The 20,462-nt window shown below is 38.9% G+C and overlaps 1 protein-coding gene across 2 annotated transcripts in view; it reads right to left on the bottom strand.

Annotated features, from left to right (window-relative positions):
• Positions 1-209: 209 nt before the first annotated feature.
• elovl1b (ELOVL fatty acid elongase 1b) overlaps positions 210-20,462 on the bottom strand; it is a 31,312-nt gene continuing 11,059 nt past the window's right edge. The window contains exons 3-10 of one of the 2 annotated variants that reach the window (XM_079857072.1): positions 11,478-11,561; positions 4,689-4,790; positions 2,979-3,169; positions 2,687-2,767; positions 2,540-2,596; positions 2,347-2,452; positions 1,958-2,094; positions 210-782 (exon numbers count right to left, since the gene is read on the bottom strand). In XM_079857072.1, coding sequence (XP_079713198.1) covers positions 444-782; positions 1,958-2,094; positions 2,347-2,452; positions 2,540-2,596; positions 2,687-2,767; positions 2,979-3,169; positions 4,689-4,749 — 972 coding nt within the window. In that variant the 5' untranslated portion in view covers positions 4,750-4,790; positions 11,478-11,561 and the 3' untranslated portion in view covers positions 210-443. The remainder of the gene's footprint in view (positions 783-1,957; positions 2,095-2,346; positions 2,453-2,539; positions 2,597-2,686; positions 2,768-2,978; positions 3,170-4,688; positions 4,791-11,477; positions 11,562-20,462) is intronic. The other variant, XM_079857073.1, reaches the window with a different exon arrangement.

Below are 20,462 nucleotides of genomic sequence, written 5' to 3'. Positions count from 1 at the left end.
ATCAATCCCGTTAGTTTATACGGTACAACTATTTACAGATGTAATTCAAGTTTGATGTTGACTGTACAGTGTCTGCTGTTGGGGGGGGGGAGTATGAAAGACACACAGATCTGTCTGTGTGTGTGTTTGCGGCCATCTGTGAATTCGTTCTGTTGAGCAACATCAGCGGAGGATGCATCAAGTCAGGACTCTTCCTTTTCCTCTTCCTCTTCTCTTCATACATTTTGCTCAATAATTATTCTTTAGATTAATTTATGACAAAAAAATAAACAAATGGGGTTAAAGGCATTCATATCCCCATGTACTTATTTAATGTACACATTTAAAAAAAAAAACAAGATTTGAAAATGAAAGGTCCCAAAACACTCTTTGGACTCCATAGTGCCATTCTGCTGGTTCTCCTGGTCATCCGTTTTGGGTATTTTCCTCCTGACCTCAGCCTCTCAGGCATTCTTCATCTTGCCGTTGAGAGTGCTTCCGTTCTCGTGGTGTTTCTTCCCGTTGCTCTGGCCGTTTGCATGTACGCCATGGCCGTTCGAAACTACCGACGAGCCGTTGGCCACTGTGGTAGATCCATTAGCCTTGCCGTTCTGGGTGAGCTTTTGGGTGTTCTTCGGTAGCCTCCTGCCCTTCACGTACGCCTGGTACCAGAAGTTCGAGAATAGCACGAAGAAGAAGGTCCCGTACATCCAGATGAGGTGAATGAACAGAGGCACCTGGTAGTCGCAGCTCTTCATGAAGTACCACTGGGTTACATGAAGAGACACCAACACAAACTGGATCTGTTGAGAAGAGTAAGGAGTTTTTGGTATAGTTTGAAGACATCTTTAAAAGGATAGTTTGTGGAAAACAAAAATAAATGTTTAATATTAATGCAGCTCTTTCCAAACAACACCAGTTCAGAGTTGTGAAAGCTTGTTCCACCACAGAATAAAAAGAAATTGCGACTTTTTAATCTCACAATTCTGACTTTTTTCCCCGCAATTGTGAGTTTACATCTCACATTTCTGAGAAAAGTCAGAATTGCGAGATATGAAGTCAGAATTGATTTTTCACAATTCTGACTTTCTAACTCTCGATTTTGAGATTATATCTCACAATTCTGAATTTATATCTTGCAATTGTGAGTTTATATCTCGCAATTCTGACTTCTTTTCTCAGAATTGTGAAATATAAACTCGCAAGTGCAAGAAAAAGTCACAATTATGGCGGAAACAGTCATTCTAAAATTTAAAGGGTTATTTTACTTGAATAAAAAAAACTGTCATAATTTACTCCCCCTTAAAGGGATAGTTCACCCAAAAATAAAAATTGTATGAATTTCTCCAGACCGGTATGAATTTCCTTCTTCTGCTGAACAAAAGAAGATATTTTGAAGAATATGGGTAACCAAACAGTTGATGGACCCCATTGACATCCATAGTATTTTTAACTCAATTGGGCCCATCAACTGTTTGGTTACCAATATTCTTCAAAATATCTTCCTTCGTGTTCAGCAGAAGACAGGAATTCATACAGGTTTGAAACAACTTGAGGGTGAGTAAATGATGACAGAATTTTTTTAACAGAATTAAACCTTTAACTCCTCCACTGCTTTTCTTTCCATCCAGTGAGAAGAAAACCTGATTCTTTCCTGAATCAGATTCTTTGATCTGACCTCAACTCACTTGAGGGGATTATCAGTGAATAACTACTTAAATTTCTGTTTGTTTCTCACAACTTCGGAAGCCTTGGAATAAGTTGAGTAGACCATTTTCACGGGCATTTTCTGGTCCATTTTGAAGCTTGACAGTCACGAACGGTCACTTTATTTTGAGGAGTCTTCAAATATATCCTTTTGGTGTTTTGTGTAACAAAACATGAAGGTGAATAAATAATGACAAATTTCAGGGTGAACTATCCCTTCAACATCCACACAGGTGAGTTTTATTCTGCTCTACAAATAGAATAAACATACCAGCTGAATTGCAGTCATGTACTTCTTCCACCAGAGGAACTTCTGGAAGCGAGGCCCGGCAGCAGAAAGGCCGTAGTAGGAGTACATGATCACATGGACACAAGAGTTGATCATGGCATGGAAGGAGCCCATTCCACCTGCAGGAAACATTGCAGTGAGTCTTAAATGTGAGTGCTGAAGCAGTAAAACAACACACTCTGATGACCATCAACACTCTATTTACAAAAACCATTAGAACATGCAAAAGTTCCTGGCTTGTTGAAAAGCATGTCTGACTGGAATAGAATATATTTGTCAGGGCACATAAACAGGTCACGTCAACTGAATCAGCACATGCCATTCATGTAAATATCTGCTGACTGACCCAGATGGGAAGGAGAATGGCTCACCTGGTGCATAGCTCACGCCCCACCACCACGTCCAGGGCATGAAGGAATGATGGAAGATGTGCAGGAAGGTGATCTGACCGTGTTTCTTACGCAGCACAAAAAACACCTGAGAATAATACATCATTCATCAATACATGAACCGACATAACTAGTTTAAAAGCAGAAGTTTTGGAGTAGCGTATTTAAATCTTACAGTGTCCATAAGCTCAATGAACTTCGAAAACAGGAATAACCAGGCGACTCTTGTCATCTAGGAAAAAAAGACATCTTTAATATGGAGAATTTGATTATTTATGCACAAACTGCAGTAATATTACAGGGTATGGAAAGCAAATCTTACTCTGAGTGCCTGAGGGCTGTCTGAATAATCACATGGGTCACATCTCCACGTGTATCCTGTTGCCCACCCCGACATCATGAACTACACATCAAGTAAAGATTGAAGAGTATATGAATTTATCTTCAGGGAACTGGTTGTGAGCAGCAATGCAAAAACAGAATAGCGTCTCCATAATTGATCCAATATAACACGCCTCTCGATGTGCCAATACAGAAAAACAAACGTGTATTCAAGTTCAAACACATCTGTGCAGTCACGCCACCTAGCAGAATGAATATCTCCTGGTTCTCACCTCATATACGATATACGCAGACAGGACAACCAAGGACAAGTTGTAAATGATCATAGCTTCTTTCAACTGGAAGGGTTTACGGTTGGCCATAAACTTAGGGCCGGCGTACAGTACGAAGAAAAGATAAGCAAGTAGAATAGCAGACATACTGACTGGAGTCCCCATTAGGGGGTAATCCTTCAACCGTGGGTCTAGAAGGAGAGAGAGAGAGAAAAACACAGCTCTTTTACATATAGCAACAGCTTAACAGAGATTTCACACACAAAAATCAACTACATTTTATTCAAATATTATAATTGGATGACAGCGGTTTCTCCAAAAAGATTTGACCGTTATGAATTGGTGTTGGGGAAATGTATCGACAAGGCTTTGTATCGAACTTTAGCAATTTTAGCTTCCTTGTATCAGTCTAAAAAAATCTATTGACAGCCTTGTAAATGCATAATAAACTATTTCTGACTTAAGTAACTGGCATTCTTCTGACATAGTAAATTGAGTATATTGTGTAAAATAAATGTTAATTTCAGATATTTTGTGTACACACTCTCAAAACAAGCAAATGCTAATGCCTCTAGAATTTAGCATTTCCCAGATGGCAAGTTGCATTCCATTCTGAAATGTCAGACCACAACTCATAACACTTTGTTAACTTTGTTGCTTTTACTACAGTCAATTTTACTTTCACATCAACTAATATCATGGCCGAGAAACAGTTTAGAAATCTCGTTAAACATGTTGCAATTTTAATAGCCATTTCAGCTAGCATTTGTTGTTATCAAATTGTATTGTGTATGTACCAAGGGTTAAAATTCATCAAGTATCAGCTTTAAAAATGGGGATTTACAGCATGAGAAAATAAGGAAAAACTCGACAGACTCTTTTTTTTTTTTTAAACAAAATCTCTTTTCAGTTGTCTGAGACTACACACACACTGTTGTTTTTATGGAACCCATTCAATAAGGCTATATACTAAATCTACAAGTACTACTACTACTAATAATTATTATTATTATATATTTCTATTTTATTAAATTATAAGATTTTTAAAGTCCTCCTGTGGTGAAAATCAAGTTTTTATTGTTGTTTATATGTCTATGTGGTGTTTTTAATATGCTTTAAGACAAACCATGTGCAAATTCATCGGTCAACACCATTGCTGAGTATTTACTTCTTAAAACTGCAGTGAATCAAAGACAGTCTCAAAAACACGGTTTGAAATCGCTGGTGTTTCTGACGTCACAAACTACCTTGTAACTGATCACGACAACGCGTGATCGTCAGTGAGTGGATCTCTGAGCTGGTGTGAGTAAGTGGAGGCAGGGTGGGGTGGGGTGGGGCGGGGCTAATTTGCATATTCATAGAACCACGTATACTAAATGGAACAAGGGTGTAGAGTTACATTCAATCTATTTTAAGGCATGAAGAATTTAATTTTCAAGGAAAAAACTTTTATATATGTAATTTTGGTGATCAAAAAATGATGGACTACAGGTGGACTTTAAGAATTAAAAAAATTAAGCATAATTTTATTTTATAGAACAACAGTAAAATTACAAAACTAATATAAGTATGCATCCCTGGTATACTAGCTAATACAAGATTGTCCACTGAAAAAGTCATATCGGTTCACCATTAATCTGAATAGAACCAATTCAGATTCAGGACTACTTAATGTATCTATGTAATCATTTCATGAACATGCATTTTTACCTGTTCCTGCTAAGAGGCTGTCATAGACCTCCAGTACTCTGTCTTTCACCATCTCCAGCATTTTCACTGACGTCAGCTTCACGTTTGACTACACAAAAGCACCTGTGAGGGCGAACAGAGATGTTGTCAGTTCAGAGTATAATGCCACGTGGCATAAAACATGCATGAGTGCAGATAGTGCGATTCCTCAGTCAGTACTTGATCTCCACACAGGGTTTTCTACCAGTCAGTCTTATTGAGTTAAATGCCAAACAAAAAAAATGCAGTTAGTGTTTGTGAGGGATGGAATGAATTCACTGTATCAGGTGACCTCAACAGCTGAGCCAGTAAAAATGAAAGACCTTGAACCACACACTGGAAACATGTGATGTTCATCTCGTGTCTAGCCAGATGCTGCACTGAATTTGTCTCTTACAAATGTGAATTACAGAAACGCTTACTCCACCTCTACTAGAGTTCAGAAAAAAAGACATGTATTGTATCAGAAATAATCACTTAAAACGTTTGGAAAGCAAAATTTTATTTCATTTTATTCCTGATTTGATTTCTCCGTTTATTACAAATTCTGTTTCATTGTCACTTTCCCTCCATGCATTTCTTTTTCCTCTTGGCTGATATGGTCTGATGTTGGGAGGTGTGGCCACAGGAGGGAGTGGAACGGCACAAGTGAGGTAATGTTTTCCTCATTTTAACCTTCATGAAACGCTCGGTCACCTCCACCATGAATGTGTCAATGCTTGAGCTTTGATACAATAAACATTAATGGATTCAATACAGCCGACTAAAGCGGAGTCTGATCTTATCACAGATCTTCCTTCCAACTGAACTCTGGGTAAACAGGAAGAATTCAGGTGTGTCGCACACTTTAGTTTGAAGTCTTTCTTTTCAATAAAACAAAGAAGTTCCTAAAGAAAGCTGGGAGGAAAGACTGTACAAAGACAGTACAGAAAACACTACAGCAAACTCCCGCTACCCAGTACCTGCGTGACTCGTCATAGACAAACAGAGAAGTAGCTACGGCTACAAGGTTCCCCCACAAGACGCATGCATATTAACCGTTACAGTTACAGACTGCAGCTTTAACAAATGCAGGTGTAAAGATTCACCTTGGCACTGCTGCATTGAATGGGCATCTCATTATATGATAGTAATATAATATTTATATATATACTAGGGCTGCACGATATTGGAAAAAAAATTACATTGCGATATTTTTTCCCCAAAGATATATATTGCGATATTGCGAGCCATCCAGGCTAAAGTCAATAATTACCATTCCATGATATTAATAATTTCACTAATAAGCATGCTTCATTACAAGTGACAAAAAGGCCACTTAATATTTTATTCCAAAATTAGAACATATTTCTGTCAGAATTCGGTGAACGTTCTACGCAATCCGTGGTGACGCTCTTAACAGATGTTTGTTGTTCATTAGGCTATAATTCCTCAAAATAAGTAAAAAAAATATATTATTCTCTCTCTAGAGAGAGAGAGATATAGATAAATTTCAATTTTTTTTTTTTTTTTTTTTTAGGTGTGCGAGTAGGCTACCTTATACGCTGAGTTTCAGTTCATGGATGATAGCTTAAGCTCCAGTTCAGGCGCTGGCGCCTCCGTGTCGTGATTATGTCTGCTATATTTACTTTTTATTTATTAAATCCAGGAAACTGGATAATGAAACACTGATTAGAATTAAGATACAATTAATACAAAACGAAATTCGCTTTAAAGAAAGGCTTTGTGCTTTCTGTTTGAGGTCTCTGTGAAAGTTTTAAAGCAGTCTTTTAGTGCCGCTTTCATAACGGTTGCGTCCGTAATTCAGAACTGTCACGTAACATTGTTTTTTCCTCATAAATACGAACACGAAAAATAAACGACTTTTTAAAAAAGACAACCATCCACAACTTTATAACACTCCAGCAAAGCACCTCTTTTTGGTCAACATCCTCCTTTTTGTAGACGAAATAGTCCCAAATAGCTGATTTTGACTGATGCTCTTCGTTCGTCGCCCATGAACGTTGGCTGTGAGCGCGGTGAGCTGCGGCACAGCGAACCAATCACTGTGCAGGCACGCGGAACGTGCAAATGTCACCGCAGCAACAAGCCATACAACAAACTCGTGTTTACTGTGTGCTACCTAGGTGCTACCGTTCTCTTAATACACTATGGGTGTTACTACCCTTCACATCGCATGTTCCGGCGATGTGACTATCGCTCATTCGCACATCGCGATGTCGATGTTAAAACAGAATATCGTTCAGCCCTAATATATACACACACAGGCACAGCCAGGAATATTGAATTGGGCTCTCTTTCACATCTTCTTGCGCTTGAAAGGACAAAATCACACAAAGTATCCTATTAAATATAGTTGGTTGTCTTGAGTGAACGTAAAGAGTTGAGGAAAAAAACGCATGTATCTGTAAATTGGATCCATGCAGGTCCTAATAATCCCGCTGCTTTCTGTGTCATTAATGCTAATCAAACAACAAAAGACAAAGAGAAAATCACTCAATGCTCTTGTCTGAATAACGTTTTTATTCAGGATTCATCTGTTTAATTTTTACATTTGATTACTTTATTAAATGTATGTATCTGAAAACTACTGTTAGAGCTACCTGAAAATGTACCTGAAAAGCACTTTGTTTCTTTTTTCTGTTGTATTTGTTTGTGCAATTACTGACTGTTCATATGTCTTTAATAATGTTTAATAAAGATTGGATTAGAGAATTGTGAATTTTGCAAAAACAGTTTAACATGGTAAAAAATATTTATGTCCGGTAAATTTTCTTAAATCACTAGCCATTGGCAGGTGTGGCAAAAAGTTAAGTTGAGGTGTGTTTATATATACACAAAGATAACAGATTTTACACACACACACACATATACATATATATATATATATATATAATAAAATGATTTTTTTTATATGAATGATATATTTATACAAAAAAGGGTCACTCAAAACTACAGCCAAATGTAATCCACTGACCCATTCAGTAGTCATGTATATGAGAATATATTTTTATAACCGTATATTTAGATAAGATTAGCAGTAAATTACTCATTTACAGCCTCGATACAATGATGTGCCCGTATCAGCAGGGAAATATATGGCCCAACTGTCCTTCTGATAACATATATACACACACAGACTGACTGGCTCTCATTGGTCAAAATAATGATTTCATCTAAAGAGCAATTATAGCAACGAGATGGAACAATGTATAAAGGGTCAATAAATGCTGTCTTTACCTTCCAAGGGCTCCACTCACATGAACATACAGCTCTGCCTTCCCCGCCACCCAACATCTGCTCTATAGCAATGATGGAAACTTCTCTTAAATGGCAAGTTCAGAGTGAAAACTGACAAACCCAGACTGGTTCTCTCACATATTCTCTGTGTAGATCCCTGGATTGGGGCACACAGATGTCATTTGAGATGCTAGTGATAGTGGGAGAGCAACTATGGGCTAGCAAGCACATTCACAGACTGAAGGACTGATCAGAATCATGGACCGTTACGTCAGCACACAGAGATGTTCATAGGAAACGCACTGTGGCGTTCAGGTTCAACCACTTTCTGGTCGCTATCGCTTCAAGGAGACTGTGTGATTGTAAAAATGTGATAAAATTCCTGCTTTGTGAGTAAAATCTAAGAATTCAAACTACTGCATCATATTGACCAGCAAATGGAAGTCAGGAGACCTGAGATAAGATAAGTGCAACACTGAATTTAGCAAAAGGAAACACAGCTTGAATGTACACACAAATGCACGTGAACTGACCGGCTTATCAGAAATATTCCTTCCTTTCAGACTTCGCATAATATAAACTCATAGGAAAAAGCTCATTGAAGTTTTCACAATAGTCAAGAATTAGCGGGAGTTTCTCAGAAAAAACGCCTTTATACAGCCAGGTGTGACAGAGGTTGAACATTCAGTTCACGTGAACTTGTACAATCTTGTTCTGTAAGGAGATCCTTTAAGGATCAAATGCACAAGGAGAAACAGAATATGGTGCAAACTAGTTTTTGAACATAGAAAGTGATGTCATCCTCATGTACACTCAATAAAAATGCATGAAGCGACTAAATGTAAATAGGCCCAGTGTGGTCTTGTACGTTTGAACCCTGCGTTTACGAAAAAAGAAAAACCTGAATGCAAGCAGTGTCTGATCACGGTTGCCAATGTGGGGGAAATCTAATTGTGCAAGATATGAGAGGCATCTGTAAGACGTCTCAGGATTGTTAATGGCTGTGTGGATGCATTGTGAGGTTTTGGCATGGCTGAGAGAACACATGCCTCAGGAACTAAATTCTCCAACAGTGGAAACTCATGGAAGCCACATCTAAACACACAAAAGAGCTTTGACTTGACCAGGTCTAATGGGTGTTTATGTCTCAGTGGGTTGCATTTGGATTTGCCTCTGGATTGACTGTCCTGATAAAAATGTACACTTCCTGGAAGGGATGCACACTTCAGAATGACAACACTATGGGTCCGTGGTCATGATGTTAGTAAACCTTTAAAATGCATTGGAAATGCATTATAAAGTCTGATGCGTTTTGTGTTTGATGGCTAAGTGTTGCGCTGTTATCATACATATGTGGAGCACGTCTCAGCTGCTCGGTTAACAAACTCCATCTCTACATATGGTGTGAGTTTGGGTTGCTTATATGTTCATCTGGAAACGCAACATTCACCATCTCACCAGATTTGTAACAAATCGTTTTAAGCCTACACCAACACAGTGGAATACATCAATATGTTTCTAAATATGCACATAGTTCATTGAGATTTCAAAATAAAGGTTTACACCCTCACTCTGAGTTTGCATGATGTCCACATGTTCTTGTTTTAAGAAATTACAGTGGCTGGAGCATTTGTAGCAAATATTATTTGGCCAATATTAAACAAGGATTTGATAATGCTGTAAGGTGTAACAACAATCACCAGACAATTGGTGCCCCTTGCAGGCATTTGTTATAATACTTAATGTATTTAAGTTGATTATGTTTATATTATGTACTGTGCATTACATGTATTTTAACAATGTTTTTCAATAAAACCTAATGATTACTTTATTTGAACCCATTATTATTTTCTTATTATCATTTTAAAGGCTATTGTTTACTTAGGTCTATTTTTATTCTCACACACACAAAAAAAGACCCAATTACTCGATTAATCGTCAGAATATTCGATTGATTACTCAAATAATCATTAGTGACAGCCCTAGATTAGTTAAAACATTTCAATATGCACCTGAATTACTTTGCATTTTGTGACTTTGTCAAATAAATGACTATTTTTCCAGTTTTTCCTGCACTGTTACACTACATGAACTCACTCAGATGCAGAAGAAAATGAATAGTTGAATAAAGTTGTTATTTTTGTTTGTTTTTGCGCACAAAAAGTATTCTCGTCGCTTAATAAACTTAAGGTTGAGCCACCGTAGTCACTTGGACTATTTTAACGATGTCTTTACTCACTTTTTTGAGCTGGCAGATGAAATTACATAGAAGCCTATGAAGGAGTGATCCAGCTCTCAGATTTCATCAAAAATATCTTAATTTGTGTTCCGAAGATGAACGAAAACCTTACGGGGTTGGAATAACATGAGGGTGAGTGTAATTACTGACAGAATTTTCATTTTTGGGTGAACTAACCCTTTAATTGTCATGAAAATAATGGCCAAACATCTTAACGGCCCTAACATGCTCAATTTTCTTTAAGTAAAAATATATTGATTATTTAATTATTTATATTTGGACTTTTGTAAATTGAAATATGACCCAGACACATTCTTAAAGGGTTTCACTTCAGAAATGACCAGTGTTATTCAGCTTATTGACCAACTCTCAAACTGATTGTCATTCTGTACTGAACCTGAATACATAAAAGAAAAGAAAATCAGATCATAATCACCTAGTCATTGAGTGAAAGTCAAACCTGAACATAACAATGCAGCATTGGTCTCTAAAGATTAGACAGGAAAAAGAGACTAACACAATGACCATTTATGGCAACAACACCCTCATCAAAGCCCTTTAAATGCAAAAATAAATCATTCCATCGTATGTTAGCATTTATTTTCACAGGGGTCTAGTCCCTCTTCCTCCTCTACTCTATCAAACTTCCCCCGCTCTCTCCCTCTCTCCATCTCTCAACATAAGGAAAACATAAAGCCATATCCGGCCCTTTAAGTCTGCTCTGTGAGAATTAGCGGGCAGGCGTAAAATGACACGGTTGCTAGCAGAGACGGGGAACCACCCTGCTCTCAGCCCGTCTGTCATGTGACCAGACCTCATCAGGTCAAAAGCCACAGGCAGAAAAAGACATCTAAAGACAAGCAGAAAATCACTATTAACTGAATAATCTGTCTTACCTTTCCTAGACAGTAGAGCACAAATCACTCTTTGAGCAAAGAATACGACTCCAAAACAAGTGCACTTCAAAGTAACACTTCCATTTATGGGCAATAAGGAAAGTTTTAAGTACTCAAAGTGAAGCTCGAGCGACAGTTAGCTGCCGGGAGAGCGAATGGAAAGGGTGGGGTTACACACAGGCTGCGGCAACAGGCATCCTGTGAGTGAATCATGCGGCGAAAAAAGGGAACATGTTTAGAGTTAATAATAAACAGAAGAGAAGAATCACAGTATAAAAGCTGTTTGGAGAGGCGACATCTCCACTTTAACACACTTTATAATAATTAAAAGCAGTCTGCATAGGAAGGGCAGGAAAAGGACTTATGGAAAAAGTCTAAACAAAACGAACGGCTCACCTTACAAACTCCTGCCTCCTCTGAGATTCCTGATCAGTGCTGGCAGCCCAACTCTTATCTTCTCCTTCGGCGTCTGCCCTCTCACTGCGGATAGAGGAAGAAACCAGGACAGCGGTAGTGGAGAGGGAGAGGCAGAGAGAGACAGAGAGAGAGAGAGAGAGAGGGCAGGAAAAGTGGAAGGAAAGAGACAGAGTATAAGTGTGTGTGTTAGAGAAATGACGGTGTGACTGGTACGGCTGCCTCCTGGTCCCTCCCACCCTGACTCACTCTGTGGATGAATAACTGGCTCTGAGACAGCAAACTGGAGGATAGAGACTGAAAATGGGAGTAGGACAGAGAGAGAGAGAGAGTCTGTGTATGTTTGACTACACGGCGAGTAAGTTAGAACTATTGACCTGCAGTTTAACAGCTGTGGCGACATGGTTAGTGGTCAGTGAGCGGCAAGGATCCTGTTACTGTATGAAAGTTGTAGGTCAACCTAGGGCTGCTCAATTATGGCAAAATCATAATTATTTTGGTCAACATTGTAATCACAATTATTGAACACGATGAGTGGGCCATATGACCAAAATAAATTGATTTAACCGATTTCAAATTTTCAATTTCACAGCAGACTACTTGGCTAACTAATGCAAGTAAAAATGTCCACAAAAAATACTGAAATTAAGTTAACAGTCAGTAATGCAATAAAAACAAAAAAGTAAAGTACAAACAATAGGACAAATACAATAGAAAAATTATAAAAATGAAACACACAGTGCTTACATTTTTTTCATGCAAGTCTATAAATATTCAGCTAACAACGTACTGCAGAAATGTAAAAATCAATTTGATTCTTATTAAAACTAAGTAATTCTGTCAAAAGCAGCGAGTGATTTTCTCATTTTCTTAAGTTATTAACATTTTAGTCCACAGTCATTTAAGACAGAAAGCACAGATCCAATATACTGATAGGGCTGCACGATTAATCGCAATTTCCATGTAATTGCACTTAAACCGATTTGGCTTATCGCGATTTTGAAATCGCAAAGGCTGCGATTATTTTTTATGCGCAGCTTGTCACTGATGTACGGCTCTGGAACGCTACTCCATCTGAAAGCACTGAGAGTTTGATTCACTTATAATGTGCACTTGAAAAAGCAACATGCGTCAAACATCTTTCCAAACATGAGAAGAATTTATGAACCTCTTGCCCAACAAAAGACAACATTTAATAACATGCTTTTACTCCAAACTCACTTCATAATGACAGTTAAGTATCCTTCTGTGAGATGATGTGGCTTTTTACACAGAATAAGGCAGTCGTGTGTTTATTAGTCATGTTTAATCAAAGCGTTTCATTCTTCTGTTTATTCAGCTACAGCGATGATGCCCGATAGGGATTTCCTGGATTGATGTGCGTTATCTACGTCTGCGGCGGGCATATTTGGCGTCTCTGCGTGAGAGCGCCTTCTGGCTTTCAGATGGAGCAGCATTTACTACCGATCAGCCGCACTGCACTGACAAACTGCGCATAAAATAATCGCAGCCTTTGCCAAATCGCGATCGGTTTCATTGCGATTAATTGTGCAGCACTAAATGATACGCGTTCTATTTTCTCCCAATTGTTCAGATTTACTTGTGACATAACCGACTAGGTTTACGTGAATACTTGCCAAGTCTTGCATTTTGACATATTTTTGTGTGTATTTGACCGTTTAGGCACGAACCCGAAGCCCAAAGTTCACTTTGCTTATCCGTGTTCCGCTCCATCTCGGAGCGCACACACATAGAGAGATGCCTGAGGAAAAAGTGAGTTCTTTCGCACTTAAAGTAAAATCTTTTTCCTTTGTCCTCATTTCAAGTCACTTTACAAGATTCCATCCCCTCGGATGAAATAGAAGGGACCCCCCCCCCAAACGATTATCATAGTGTCGAATATCATAGCCTATTTTTATAATCGCCCTAGGTCAACCAACCTATTTATTTATTTATATATTTATTTATTTGTTCAAGAACTGGAGAAGGGTGTTAGATTTTAAAAAAAATATTATTCACACTACCATTCAAAAATTGGGAGTCTAAGTTTTTTCTTAAAGTCAATTATGCTCACCAAATTGCATTTATTTGATAAAACAAAGTATTATAGTATAGTATATTGTCCTGATAAAAATGTACACTTCCTGGAAGGGATGCACACTTCAGAATGACAACACTATGAGTATAGTATATTGTAAAATATTATTACAATTTAAAATGACTGGTTTAGAAATTTCAAATGGAAAGCATTTATTTGAAATAGAAATCTTTCTTAACATTATAAATTTATTTACTGTCACTGTATAGTGTATAATATGAATTAACCTATTTTCACCCTTTTGAAAATATCTAATTTCTAAAATATCTAATACCATAATATATTCTTCTGAAGTGGCTTAAAGGGTGTTTTTGTAGCAGAGTATATTTTACTTTAATACACATTAATTATGTTGCAAAAGCTTTTTATTTCAGATAAATGCTGTTCTTTTGAACTTTCTATTCATCAAAGAATCCTGAAAAGCAATTGTACACAACTGCTTTCAACATTGATAATAATAATAAATGTTTCTTGAGAAGCAAATCGGCATAGAATGATTTCTGAAGGATCATGTGACACTGAAGACTGGAGTAATGATGCTGAAAATTCAACTTTGATCACAGGAATAAATTACATTTTAAAATATATTCAAATAGAAAACAGTTATTTCACAATTTTACTGTTTTTGCTGTATTTTGGATCAAATAAATGAAGCCTTGGTGAGCAAAAGAGACTTCTTTAAAACATAAAAAAAAATCTTACCGTTCTAATCAATCAGGATTTTGCAGCCGATTCCGACTACCAATTTTTTGTCATCATGATCGGCCGTTACTGATCCTAATCCAGATCATTCAGGCTTAATATAAATGTTATGTAAGCTCTCTGTTGACTGTGAATGTTAACCCCTTTATAATATAATTCATATTATCATACAAAAAAAACAAAACAAAAAACAAACTAAGGTATCATTGTCTTAATTGAATACAAGAATAAAATAGAATAAAATTAGAAAGAAAATAGATTTTGATCCTGTTTGGAGGTTATGTCACAACACTGCTGGGTAAACCCCGGAAAGAGTTATGCAAATTTATTGATCTATATTGTTATTGTTCATGATTGACATGATGACTATTAGAAAGTATTTATGACGGGTCATAAAATCAAGTTTGGAATTGTTCACAAGCATGCCAACTGCATCTGAGATAAATTTTGTGTTGATATCTCAATGCAATCAAAAGTTATGTCATTTTGAACCATGGTAGACTTTTTATCAAAAGTCCAATAACCTCTCCAAACAAGTGATCTGAGTGTTAATGAATATAAGAACTACTTACATGTTACGCCACAAAGCATAAACATATTTAGAATGAGTCACAAGTAATAAGATCCTGGTTGATGAGGGATGATCTTCCAGCTGAAGTATACCTGTCAATCTGAACGATCAATCCAGTCCAAACGAGGTCAGTGTAAAACAGTGTTTTACTTTGAGTTGAGATTGGTCTCAACACATTGTCCCTACCCAATATACACACCTCCAGTTTTCAATATACCAACATACCCAAGATCCAGTTTCATTGGCTGCACTTTTAAATGACGTTGGATATCACACTGTGTAATAATCGCGACACGATCGGATCCCGGAAGTCCTATAGCTTTAGCCAAGCATCATGTCTTGTCACTCCGTGAGAATTTTCTCAAGATCTATCATCATGTTATATTGTGTGTGGGCTCGTTTGAATCTAAACAACCTGCTCTAAATAAAGCTGTGCGATTTACTCTGTTTTACTAATGTTTTTTGAAGTTACAAAGCAGAACGTAAACTTTTAACGTTTTTTAAGTCATCAAATTGCGATCAGTTCATGAGATCGACCAAACCTACTGACTACCGATCAGGTCATATAATGTGATTACTGGCCGATACCTGTCTGTGGCCGATCGATCGGAGCATCCCTAAAAATTATTTGTCATTTAATGTTTTCCCTAATATAACAATACAAATAACCTACATATTCTTACTAAAACATCTTAATACATAATTAAAAAAAATACAATGCAGAGAAAACAGTGAACTTTTCTGAGTGAGGATGCAAACAAATATTTGAATCAGACAATTTGAACTGACTCATCGAAATAAATCATACATATCAACGGTAAAGGCCAATTCACACCAAGAACGACAACTATAAAGATAACCATAAAAATAACTACATTAGCATCTACACCAATAAACAATAACGCTGTTTATTCTAAGCACACACTGCAGTTTTGGTTGTCTGCCGCTTTAAATTAAGTTTTATGTAACAAAGTTTGGGAGGAGCACGTTCAGGTAATCAACCAATCAGTACAAGAAGAAGCTGTAAACTAAACGAGCCAACGGACATTGGCATGCAAGATTTGCATCTAATTCGATTAATGGCAGCAGATGCAATACACATTCAGCTTTTCGCTTCGGAGCAGAGCGGTTCAATTGTTCTGCTCTTCAGTCATCGGAATGTGAAGTCAGTCAATGTCTGCGAATGTTCTTCGGGAAGAAGCCTCTTTTCCGGTGTTGGTGTGACGGCGCTACAGCAGTGGTCGCGATCTCTGAGAGCATTTAAACGGCTGTTTTCACAGCTTTCAAAAGCGTTGTGCCTTACATGAGAGTGCTGTTCATTCAGCTTGAGAGAGGTTGCGCCTTCAATGAGTTTGAGTACACACTGCAGGCTGCACTATTTCCTGCTAGTTGTGCCGCGGCCATTTCCCCTGTACACTTCAGTGCTTTACAGAGAGCTAAATTTCCCTGAAAGAGCAATATATTTGAGAATAGCCAGGGTGACCTGAGGTCCACAGTGAGGGCAAGAAGTGGAGCTTCTGGTCCTTCCCATGGGGGGCCAGTCGTTCGGGGCTCCACCGGATGATCAGATGTCGATTGCTGTATCGGAGGGTGAGCTTGAGTCCTCCGGGGATGAAAACTCGGCTACGTTGCCCCCTACGGGGAGCCTGACCCAGAACTGACCCAGAACTCGGGCTGCCCAAGCCTGACCCAGAACTGGCGGCTATGTTTTCCCAGGCCGCTGAGAGAGTTGGGCTCGAGTGAAGGCCTCCACCGTGTCCCAAACCCCCGAGGTTAGACGATAGGTTTCTCAAGGTGGCTCGTGCTGGTTCTCAGCGCACTGCCCTAGCACCTTTCTTTACGGAAGTGCATGAAGAGGTCACCAGATTGTGGACGGCGCATTTTTCTGCCAGAAACCAGTCTCCTCTTCAGGGAGATGGTGACCAAATCACTCCCTCCCCCGGAGGAGGGCAGGGTGGAGAATCTTCTGTTCAATTTTGTTTCAGTTCCACCACTTTCCCCACAGCTGGTGGTACCCAAAGTTTCAATAATATCTCTGGGTCCCAAGAGGGTGCGGTTGGCGGTGTGCAATGCCTTGCCACCCTCAGCCCCCTCTTCAATCGCCAGCAGGCAGCATCGTGCACTTTGAAGATGCAACTAAGTTCTAGGAGTTCCCCTAGAACAAGTGTCCATGCATGGTTGATGTAGACCTATTTGCCGCCCTGGACACGTCTCACTGCCAGTTGTTTTACTCCCTGACCCAGCTGGCCCCAGGGCCTACGCAAGTATGTGTTTCCCCCAGTGAGCCTACTTGCACAGACACTGTGCAAAGTAGCCAGTAACATCGGAGACCCTGCTTAAGTGTCGTCATTCCCCTCCTTAGGACCAAATGCGTGCGCTATTCTGCTCCAGTAGAGTTCCCCAGTTGGCGAGCCATGTTGAGTTCCTATACCACCACCTTCGGCAGTCAGACGTGGCGGAGCTTCCGACGCCAGGAATGGACTCGTAAGTACCCCCATTGGTTGACCTCTGATCCCTACCTTGATCCCATATATGTATTCTTCCGCGGTACGGCTCCCCTAACAGTGAGCCCGTGTCTTTCCTTTGGCAGAGTCCACTCTGCCGGCTCTGACTGGGAGGCCGGAGCTACCTCAGAGACCTTCCATATGAAGTACTGCCCTAATGGCCATCCTTACAGGTAGGATGTGGATTCCGCAACGTCCTTTTCCAAAACTTGAATGGGCACGCTTTCCCAGTGTTATCCCATAGTCTCGCTGTATGGATCATGCGGAACAGCAATGATTGACCTTCTCTGCGTAAGCCCTGTTCCATCTTCCGCCCCAGGAGGTGCGGGGGGATCAGGAGGCTTACATAGGGCGCTGGAAGGGGAAGCAATAGTGGCACTTTGTTAGGGATCCCAATTCATCGGTATGTCGACGTGATGAACATGACTGACTGAAAGGGAATGTCTCGGTTACGTATGTAACTTGTAACCCTCGTTTCCTTGAATGAGGGAACGGAGACGTCACTTTGCAGTTACGCGTGTAACCCTCACTCACTGAAGGAGGGAACAGAGATGTCACGTCCTGTCGCCACAATTGCTGTACAACCACTGAGCGGCCAGGTCACCAGTTCGGCTCCTCAGCGAAAACCTGAATGTGCATTGCATCTGTTTCCATATTTACACCCGTGCTACAGGGTGGAGTGTGAGATGCAAATCTTGCACGCCAATGTCCATTGGCTCATTTCATTTACACTCGAAGGTGATTAAGTTCTCAAGGCGAGAACCCAATTCATTGGTCCGTTGACATGACGCCTCTGTTACCTCCTTCAGGGAAAGAGGGTTATATATGTAACCGAGACGTTCTCTGTGTTGTTATTGTTATAGTTGTGGTGTGGATTCAGCTATACTTTTATATTTAGAACGATTTTCTTTGAATATCTTTATTGTCATAGTTATCATCCTTGGTGTCAACGGCCCTTACCACTGACTTGATTTCACTACTGAACTTTAAAGAAGTGTTTTTAAGGGAGTTCACACACAGTGATTAGCAGCAAAAAAGTGACCAAACATAATTCATTTTCATTGAGAGTTGCAAAAGACCAAAAAAAAACTTGTCACCTGACCCGCTTTTTGGGAAACCCAATGGCTAAGAAAATCATGCATTATTTTCAACCCTATTATCACTAGTAAAATCCTCCCGAATATACAATATAGTGTGTTTATTGTAGTTCTGAAAACTGAACCCTCCCGGCCTGCGCTTATAATATTATTCACAAGCCGAGGCGAGAAATCAGTGCAACTCTGTAATGATGAAGGGGGCTATTGTTGTACACCACCCGCTCTTACCAGAAGGACAACAGAGAAACACACCCTGCCACACAAAGCCAGCATCTATAACATCACTAACCCTCATAAATACAAAAACCTCCTCCAGACCAACAAGAGCACAGCCCTCAGTGACCATACACATATTAAAATCACCCTGTGTTCTTTTTGCATAAACTAAATCTAAAAGCTAAGCTGTCATGTTCATGGAAATAATGTAAACTACTATGTCCTGTCAAAAAGAAATCTGCATAAACTGTGACACATAATGGATGATTTGAACAGATCATTAGAAAATGTCAAACATCCTTTCTTTTTTTTTAGTTCATGCAAAGATTTATAAATGGATGGCGTACTCCATTGAATACTAGTAAAACTGCCAGGATATTAATAAAAAAATAAAAAATAAAAATATCTCAAGCTAACATTTATAGGTGTTCAACATATAGGGTGTTCAAAACCAAAGTGGATTCACTGACAGCACCTGAAGTACCACTGTATACACCATTAACACTTTGTTTGGATGTGTTTAAATACATTTTCCCTTAAAAACAACCTTCTGAAAAGGTGGTGCAACAATCAAGTAAAAAAAAAACATTTTATTAGTGTAAACATCTTACATCCTTATTTAAATATATATTAAATATTTAAATTTGTTTTAAATTTAAACTGTATTGTAGAAGTGTTTAACTTTAAATTTTATTTTAATAAGTTTGAAGTGTAAAGTTTAAATACCATTTTGGCCGTGTTCACAATACTTTTTTTTTACTATTCGTAACAAAATTTCAACCTAAAAAAAAATGTAGTGTAGCCAATAATCGTTATTATAAAAACATTTTTTTAAATGATGTTTGCTTGTGGGTCAATAACACTAAGGCTATGCTGCAGTGCTGCCAAATTCGGATTCAGACCTGGTCTGTTCAATGCAGTGTGAACAGCAATTACATTAAAAAAAAAATAAATAAAAAAAATGTAAATGTAAGGTTAGATCTATTACAAAAATTCATAATTACTTACTATATACAGTGAATAACTAATCTAACCCTACATTTAAAGGGATACTTCACCTCTGGAAAGATGAGTGTGTATTTAAAATAGGTCATTTATGTAGAAGAAATGTGAAATTATTTATGAATTTGGAGCTTTCTAGACTGAGAAAATCCAGAAAATGTATTTTTGGCTTATGTGGATGAAAGACAACAACTCCCAGAATGCACTTGCTTCGCTGCCCTAGGAGGCCACTCCCAAGCCACGCCTACCGGTAAGAGAGCGCAGTTGAAAACAACAAAGCTAGGCTACTAGTGAGTCTCCGTGACGAGTTTGCCCGGGATTTCGAGATCGCCCAAAATGTCCGGGATTCAGCTTTTGCGTTCTACAGTCGCCATTCATTATTTTTACTGTGGCGAGCAGGACGAGGCTGACGGCCGCAGGAGAACGGCGCGAGGCCGGTGGCGTGATTAGCAATGTTAAGCGTTCATGTAAACACTACATTCAGATTCACCAATCGGAATGAATTCAGTTAGATTGAAATAAAAGGTGTGCATGTAAACAATGAATGGCGACCGCAGAACGCAAAAGCCGAATCCCGGACATTTTGGACGATCTCGACGGCCGGACATGTCCGGGAAAAGAGGATGGTAACCCCTACTACTCAGCTTTCTCCTACTACTCAGCTTTCTCCACAGAACAAGAGCCTGTTAGCTTAGCTTCCAAAGAAAGGCGGCTGATACTATGTGTACATTCTGTGAGTGAGATCCCACCCTCTATGGGCGGGTTGAAAACATGCGG

Source organism: Squalius cephalus (genome assembly GCF_949319135.1).
Source record: "Squalius cephalus genome assembly, chromosome: 22".
In the NCBI taxonomy this organism is placed as follows: Eukaryota; Metazoa; Chordata; class Actinopteri; order Cypriniformes; family Leuciscidae; genus Squalius; species Squalius cephalus.
The sequence above is the reverse complement of the archived record's forward strand: the minus strand, read 5'-3'. Positions and strand labels throughout refer to the sequence as shown.